Source organism: Cupressus sempervirens, chromosome 10, assembly GCF_028749045.1.
Source record: "Cupressus sempervirens isolate cs-2001-9-10 chromosome 10, ASM2874904v1, whole genome shotgun sequence".
Taxonomy (NCBI): Eukaryota; Viridiplantae; Streptophyta; class Pinopsida; order Cupressales; family Cupressaceae; genus Cupressus; species Cupressus sempervirens.
The window spans coordinates 711,645,384-711,654,336 of NC_143127.1; the positions used below are offsets into that span (position 1 = coordinate 711,645,384).

The 8,953-nt window shown below is 31.7% G+C and overlaps 1 protein-coding gene across 1 annotated transcript; it reads right to left on the reverse strand.

The window, feature by feature from the left end:
• Nucleotides 1–849: 849 nt before the first annotated feature.
• LOC149535809 (uncharacterized) lies at nt 850–2,138 on the reverse strand. Its single transcript, XM_089806179.1, has 3 exons — nt 2,000–2,138; nt 1,535–1,834; nt 850–1,433 (listed from the first exon to the last, which is right to left on the reverse strand). The coding sequence occupies exons 1-3, from the start codon at nt 2,136–2,138 to the stop codon at nt 1,117–1,119; spliced, it is 756 nt and encodes a 251-aa protein (XP_089662305.1). The 3' UTR covers nt 850–1,116.
• Nucleotides 2,139–8,953: the final 6,815 nt, after the last annotated feature.

The window sequence follows — 8,953 nt, forward strand, 5'->3', positions numbered from 1 at the left end:
TAGTCTTTTAGTTTTTTGTTGTGTTGGTTTGTTGTTTGTAAGGGATCTTTTCATGTTTAATATTGTGTTTTGGCTTTGTAAAGGGTTTCAACTTCCTTCAAAACCTATTTTAGTAATACTAAAAAAATATTATAGAAATAATCCTAATCCATGATCAGGACATACAAGTAGCTTTGGCCTGGAACTAAGAATGTCAAAGATTGGATCTAGAAGTAAAGCTACATTCAAATCAAACTAAATGTCAACACTTAAACAAATGCATCCAAATTTAATAGAATATTAACATAAAAAAAGATGATCAAAATAATAAAGAGGGTTAAATTAAAAAATAAAATATTTAAAGTCAATGCAATAAACCATTTACAAATATTTCATAATACACATTGAATACATTTTACAACTTGTGTTTTTAAAGATTTGAATTTGACTGGGTGCAAAGAGTAAATACGATTCATATGAGAAGAATAAGAGACAAGTTGAGCATCAAAGACTAAATATTTTCTTTTTAATCACATCAAAGCTTATCTATAGATTTATAATAGAGTATAATCTGAAATGTCGATACAAAGAAGATATACACAATCAAATCCATAAGATTTGAAGTGATTAATTAAGGGATTGTAGAAACACCATGAATCTAACTTTCTTTTTAACAATCTAAATTTAATTTGGGTTGAAGATTTCTTCCACATTGCATATCCCTAATAGCCAAAATAGAAATTAATGGTGGGAATCAAAATAGAAATTAATGGTGGGAGGGACCATGGAAACCAAGATGCTTTTTACTTCTAATGTTACTCTATGTTTGACTTTTAATAAGTGTGGTTGATTTGATCAAATTTAGAAAGCTCTTCAAAAAAATCTTTTATTAAGAGAAGTTAAGTGTTCAAATCTTACAGCAATAGAATATCTACATCTTATATTTGAACACAATTACATGCTTCTAACAGAAAATTCCGCATCTCCAGAACTAAAAACAATTCACCTAATACCATAAATGTATATTTTTTAATCACATCTACCAAGTGATAGATCTGGCATATTTTTTCTGTAAATAAAACATGGACTCTTATAGACGACTGGCTGCCATTAATGGTCTTCCAAACACTTCGAATACTAAGTGGCACCCACTCCTAGGAAGTCAATGAACCGCCGCTTCACAGTCATATCGCTGTCAACACTATCAGAAGATTTTTTCTCCAAGTCCGCATTCGAGCGTATGTTTTCACCTTCTGATGATAGTAATGCAGATGAAAAAGAAAATGAAGATTCAGAGCCTCCATTATTTCCTCCAAAATCAGACTTGAACTCTGTTTTATTGCAATCAAACGGTGCTGAAGAATGAAGAAAGAAGCCACCCAATTTGCCAGATTGTTGCTGAAATCCATGTCCCTCACGATATAATGGAGTCCTGCTTTCAAACAATTTGCCATCTGAAAAAAACGAGAAGCGGAGAAGATTTTTTATACATGAACTTCAATCGTGATTTTTTGACAATCTGAAAGGGGGATTTTACAAGTAAGAGGAAAAGTACCAGAAAGATGAAATAAAGGAGTAATCTTTGATGAAATCTTGGTATCATTCCGAGATTTGAATTCAAAACAGGGTTTTTTCACTCTGCTGTAGAATTTGTGGCGTTTCCTGGCCATGATAAGATGCCAATGATTCTTCAGAGCGTTGTCAGTTCGACCGGAGAAAAAGCGGGAAAACAGAGCCCATTTGTTGCCGTAAACTCCATGGATTTCCACAAGTCGTTCTTCTTCCTCTTCGCTGAAAGCCCTTCGATTGATTCGAGGATCCAGCTGGTTGAACCACCTCAGCCTGCAACTCTTCCCTGCAACATTGAAAACCCTCAATTGATTTCGAATCCTTGTAGTTGTAAAACAATTGGAGTTTTTCTTACCAGATCTTAGAATTCAAGATTTAGTACATTTTAAAGGTTTTTTCCTATCAGATTTTACAATCTAAGGTTTTGTAAAAAATTCAGGATTTTTCTTACCAGATCTGCCATGGAATTTATCTGCAATGAGATTCCAGTTGTGAGGACCAAATTGGGCCACCAGTTCCTTCAGCTTTGCATCCTCTGCGGGCTTCCAATGCCCTTTTGTACACTGCCTTGGCTGTTTATAAGCGCTCATTTCAACAACACTTCACCCCAAATTTGCACAGAAATTGAAGCCAGAGACGAACAGAGAGAGAGGATTAAAAGGCAAAGGAAATGATAGATCAGAGTGATTTCAAAATAGTTAAATGACACATTAAAAAATATCTACACTTAAATTTAGAAGTAATTTGGTAATATATGGGTCCGTTTGGTTCGTGGAATTTAAAAAATTCGGATTTCTACAAATCTTGGTTTAGCCAAATCAAGGTTTTGCATATCTTCATTCCGATTTTTGGGATTTTACTGAAACTGTTTGTTTCACTCGGAAGATGCATGTAAAGTGGGTAAGCTTGGAGTTGAAGGCAAATTTTAAAAATTAGTCCAATCTATTGTTTTTACACTCTTTAAAAAACAAAACCAGGTTTTGATTTTCAATTCCTGCCTGCTAGTAGGAATTTGGAAAACCTGATTTTAAGGCAAAATTGGAAGTCACGTATGCTAATTCCATTTTGCAAATTTTGAAACAAATGCACAAATTTTCAAATCCAGATTTTGAAAAAGCCAATTCCTGTGATCTTCCACGAACCAAACGGACCCTCTAATAGATTGAAAAATGGAAAATGTAGTATGATGTGAAAGTTGATGTTAAAAATTGTTACATAAATATATATATATACAATCAAACTCAACCAGTTCAATAGTACATTGAAAAATATGTACAACTAATTTCAGAAGTAGCTTACTGATACATTAATTGATTGCCAAAATGAGAAATGATGATAGTTATAGACTGATAGATACGTAATGAGAAGTATACAATCGAATTCAGAAACAACTAAATGATTTACTGACAAATTAAAAAGATAGATTAAAATACATATTTTGCAAACAGATCGTCCAATATATTTGCAATTATTTGAAAAAATTCATAATTCAAATAAACTATATTTATTTCTGGCTAAACACAGAGAAATATTGTCTAAAAAGTTGAGGTAAAATAATAAGAGATCGCAAGGAGTCTACACCAATACATAGCCTTATAGATCCCCCGAAATTATCCCTTCTAAAAAAACTCCAAAAAATGAAAAATGATAACACATGTACTGATTGCCGACAACGCATGCACTAATAATGGATCACATATGTAGAGAGAGTTTATCTTTTTTAAGCTTTCTTGGTTGCTGATTGGTCCATTTGTGCAAAAAGTCCTATTTTTTTCTGATGAGCAGTTATTGGAGGTGAACATAATAGGTTTCCGTGGAACGTTTTAAAATGACATTTATTAGCACCCTAATGTAGAAACACCTAAACCTTAAACTTTAAGCTCTTCAGTCACCTACTAAGATTCATAAAATAATCGATAAATTTTGAATACAAATTAACTCCCCACACAAACAAATTCAAAACCAGTTAAACAATAGATTAATAGTTTATAAGAATCAGAAATAATTGATATGAAAAGTAGACAACCAAATTGAGAGACAACTAAATTATTACAAATCTGATAAAATTAAATGAACAGATTTAAAGTTCTTCATTTCACTCATCGGGCTGTGGTCCTAGAGCTAGTTGAGTCATAATCGTAGCTATGATAGAATTCATAACGCAAACAAAGTGTATTTATTTCTGGCAAAGCACGGAAACACCAGACCAATAAAAGTTTATGGATTCTGTTCAGATGTATTACTCCATTTTTACGTAGCACAGCAATGAAAATAATGTCATTTTCAGAATTGACCATTGTCTGTACTCTCACACAAATTAACCCTATTGAATATTTTTATTGAAATTATGTTGATGTTCATACTAGCAGAATATTCTACGAGGTAAGTACCTTCTATAACTTCTCATGGGATGTCTAACTAATCTTCATTCAATTTAAATTTATCATGTAACTTATCTTTATTCATACTAAGTCTCTAAATCACAATTTAAAATTATTTGAGTTGGCAGTTGAAATACAATAAATCAATAGGAGAGAGGAATTTAATAATTGAAGATTTTAATTTTGGGTTTGTATATCTTGTTAAGGCATCTTGAATGGTTCTCACAAAGAAACCCCCTCTCTATGCATTAAGTCATGCTTCATTAGTGCACTGATGTGGCATCACATAGTTGACTATTTTTTAACATCTAAAGAATGCATTTCATATTTAGTCGTAGATAGTTATCATGGACACTACTACAACTTTAAAGAGAGTGAGACCCCTACTCTATGCACTACGCCATGTTTTGTTGGTGAACTAACATGACATCATATCATTTATTGTTTTTAGATCCAAGGAATACATTTCATTCAATCATCAACACTTACAACTTTGAAGTCATAACAGTTGGCACAATAATGTCAAAAATATTATATATTTAACCAACATGTGCTACATTTATTGGAATGTGTTCAACTACTTGGTCTTAATGTGATATTAGAAATATGTAGAGACTTCTTTGAATCAAATTGTTAGTTATCACAAAGAGACTACAATTATTGTTTTTCATTAAGAGTTGATTATGATCCTTTAGATTGAACTAGCTAATAATGTAATGATTTATATTTCTTTAATCTTGACTTTACTTTAATACATAATCCATATTTATGTAATTTAAGCTTTTGAAGTTGAATGTGTAACTGTTTTCATCAATATTTAAGTAGACAAAGGTTGAACTTATAATCTAGGCTACCTAAAATCACACATGAAACAAAATAAACTATTATATATTAAAAAATATCTCTAGAAACTTCCATGAATAAAACATGCCACTCAAACTTTACTTTTACAATTCTTAATTAAAATTGGTGTCTTTCATTTAAATTATTAATTTCCACATTAAATAAATAACTATCTTATGACAATATAAAATTGATTTTTACTTTGACTATATTTTAAAAATAGGTTTTAATTTAAAATATATCATAATAAATAAGTCACCATCATAGAGTGTATGGAAAAAAATCAAGATAAGTGCAAAGCTATGAGAATGTTATAAAGAAAATTCATTATATAAATTGACTAACTTTATTTTAACAAACAAAAGTTATCTGATTTGAATCATAATAATTGTTCTTTCATTTGTCAATGTTGATCCATGACCACCATACTCTTCTTGTACAAAATAAATTACAATAAAAATAATCTTGACTTCAACATCTCATCCTACCCATAGACAATGTAGTTATTTAGCAAGGTAGTAAATTATCTAGTACAAAATTTATTAAAAATAGTGTGTTGATAATACTTTTATGGAACTTCCAATATCCTTCTAACAAAGATGCACTAAAAACCCTTCTACTAGTCATGACTCATCTGGATCCTCCCCCATGTCATGGACATTTTGATTGATAAAAAATGAAAGAGGGTCGTGGATGCCTCTGACCTCTTCCCTAGTAAAAAAACTATAAGAAATGTCCTTAATCTTGATCCTGATAAAGATGTTGACACCTCATAGACGAAAACTTGTCACTCTAACACATTAGCTAAGGATCATGAGAAGAGAGACATATAAGATATTGTAGAAAATATGAGACCTTAGCTGAATCTAATAGTGAGAAAGGCTTTAAGAGTAAGTATGATGGTGGCTCCTCCTACAATGACTCTCAGAATCCTAAAATAACATTTCCCATGCCCCTTATATCAATTCCTCCACCCTAGTCACCATTGAAAACTAGCCCCCTTACCCACCCCCAATGTCCACTAAACTAAACCTGAGGAATGTTGTTGTGAAATAGCTCAACAATAGCAACTTTAGCTTTGGTTAAGAAAGTTTGAGCTCAATGTTATGCATTCCTCTACTACTAGCCTTTGTCTACTCCATGAAAAGGTGTCTGATGGTAACTTGGTAAAGGATGATGATGCTCGAGAGATCTTCAAGTTCCTTCATGAGGAATAGGTAGATATTTTACTATCGAATCAACTAGGTAAAGGAAAATGATGTTTTTTTAATGTATTTTTGTCTAGTCAACTCTGCTAGCCCTAGTGGTTGTTTTTACTTGTTTTGTTATAGCATTAAGAAGTAATATTGTTAAGTTTAGTTATAACCATGTGTATCTTATTATGATTCTTAAAATTAATAAAATGTCTAAGTACTCTATTATGGATTATGGTAATCTAGACTTTTATTTTAATGATTATTGGTGGTTCTCTACTTTTCTTAAGATTTTTTTTATAGAGGTAGAATTTTTCTTCTACTTTCTATGTGCTTCAGATACTTTTGATATGTTGTTAATTTGTATCTAGTGTGTTGTCAATGTACCACAAACCACCACCCTCTTGTTACTTCTTATTATTAAAAAAAAATGTATAGGTATTTGGTGGCAAATATTTATTTATCCACTCTATATACTAAAACTTAATTAAAACAATATATTTTTTCAATTGTTATATTTTATTGTAAGATGTTTAAAGTTTCTACTTAAGTTTACACTACATCAATAATTGTTATGACATTAAGTGATAGTTGATTTCTATTTAATACCCTCAACATTGTAGTCAATATATATGTTCTTAAAAATGATTTAAAATGCTATTTTTCACAAGTCACATCAAAGAGACAATTAATCATATAGTGACAAATAAGACAATTGATACTAAGAATCATATAAGGACAAATAAGACAATTAATAATAAATGTCATGATATAAATACTTATTCTTAACCTTTTTTATATTTTGAAACATCTTAAATAAAGATGTAGTTGATTTATTTACATCATTGACCCAAAATTATAAACAATAACTTCAAATTCTTAACTACCTACAAAAATAGTATAATATTCAAATAAATTTCAAATTTCACCATATAAAAGTGTAAAATATAAAAAATCAAAATATGAAACTATTAAATTTTTTAGACACTTATCTAATTGTATGATTTTTTCCTTCAAAATGTAGGTTTTGGTATTTATGATGATAACCTACTCCAAATAAAATATTATATAGTAAGTTATAAACTTTATAATGACCAATCTATCTTTAACGTCATATGAGGTGGTAGTGAAGTCAACCTAGCCATTTGTAATAATTTGGAGGAGAGGTGAACATTTTTTCCCAAGTGTTTTGAGTGAATCGAGGTCATTCATCTTCCAATTATTTTGACCCTCTTCATCAAGGTGGTTGTTGCAATCTCATTTTTAAATGCCATTCAGTACGAAGAAAAAGGTTGATTTTTGGATGCCCATGTTTTAGTTGTAATTGTTGACAATTCTAATAATTGTAAGCATTATTTTATATTTTGAAGGTACTTGAAGCTAAAGATTGAGATGTACAAAACAGAGGTACCAAGGTTGAACAAAGAGAACTTCCCTACATGATAGAGTTTGATTAAGTTGCATCTGGTAGGAATTGGAGAAGGAGCAATACACTATGTGGAACATGCATATGTGGTGATACCAAGTCCTCTAATAGCTTAGCAAATGAAAGAGGAGAAAGAAAACAACCAGGCTATGTTGCACATTGCATCAGCCCTAAGCTATGTTGATTCTAATGATATAAAGGAATGCAAAACAACTAAGAAAATGTGGGATACACTGCAGACCATCTATGGAGGAGACACAATTGTTTTGAGAGCAAAATCAGAAAGCTTGAGAGGTAAATTTGACGAAATGAGAATGGTAGAAGGAGAAAATATTCTACAACATTGTGGAAGAATCAAACAGGTGGTAAATGCTATAAGAGGATCAAATGGAAAGATTGATGATGACACTATGATCAACAAGGTACTGAGAACCTATTGACACAAAAGTCTACACCCTTGCCCGATGTGTTATCCCCGGATAATCTTGTGTAACATGGAAACAACCTCCAAGTGTGAGACTTGCACTCTAAGGATAAATCTCTGGAGAAGGTCAGCTTCCTCACTATTAAGGTGCACCTAAACTACGACTTGGAAGGAAAAGGGAGAAGGAGAACATAAATTAAAAGAAGAAAGGGAAAGGGGAGTGATGCACCAAGATAGAAATGTGGTTACAACCTCTGCCTATGGCTACACAAAACATCAATAATCTCTCCAATACACAGATCTAGAATTTAATCTACCTTCAAAGAACTCATATGCAGGTTGGAACTAATTACATGCTGCAAGGAAGGAAAAGAACTTCACAACACAACACTTCACCAGAAAATTAAACAAAACATACAAATCAAAGAAACTAGAAACAAAACATTCATTACAAGACAAATAACAAGCACAAGATAGTAGAATGAAAAGAAGATGTAAAACTAAGAAGTATCATTATGGAAGGCAAAAGTTGCAGAGCATTATGTTGCTACAAAATACAAATAGAGAAGAACCCTTTGAAAATATTTACAACTTTCCTTTATAGATCAGGCATAATGTTGATGTTTACATTGAGTTCAAACCCCAACCAAGATGGAGTTGAGAAATTGATTGACAACTTGGTCAACACTAGAAATTGAGCCAACTCGGGAAAAGAAGAAATTGAGTTCACTCAGTTAAAGAACAACCTAAAACAACTCGATAAAAGTAGGAATGGGTTAACATGAAGTGTTAACAGCCAAATTATAGTGTGTTAACCCACATTAAATAATCCATCCCATTGAATATATCTTAGATTGGTTATCAATGATGGGCTGAATGGGTGGCAAATATGGCCAACATTCTTGGTGACTCAACAGGATGCTTGCCTGCCAAGCATAGATCAGTGGTTTTAAGAAATCCATTGGTCATAGAGTCACCAAAAGAGAATGAGATGTTGTCCCACAAGCAACTTCACAAAATTCTGCAACCAGCAAAAAACAAAGAATCTCTAGGGAGCTTTGGACAAGGGAACAACTGTGCACACACACTTCTTGGAAAGATGGAAAGACCTACTCTACTATGTGCAAGTATTTACAGA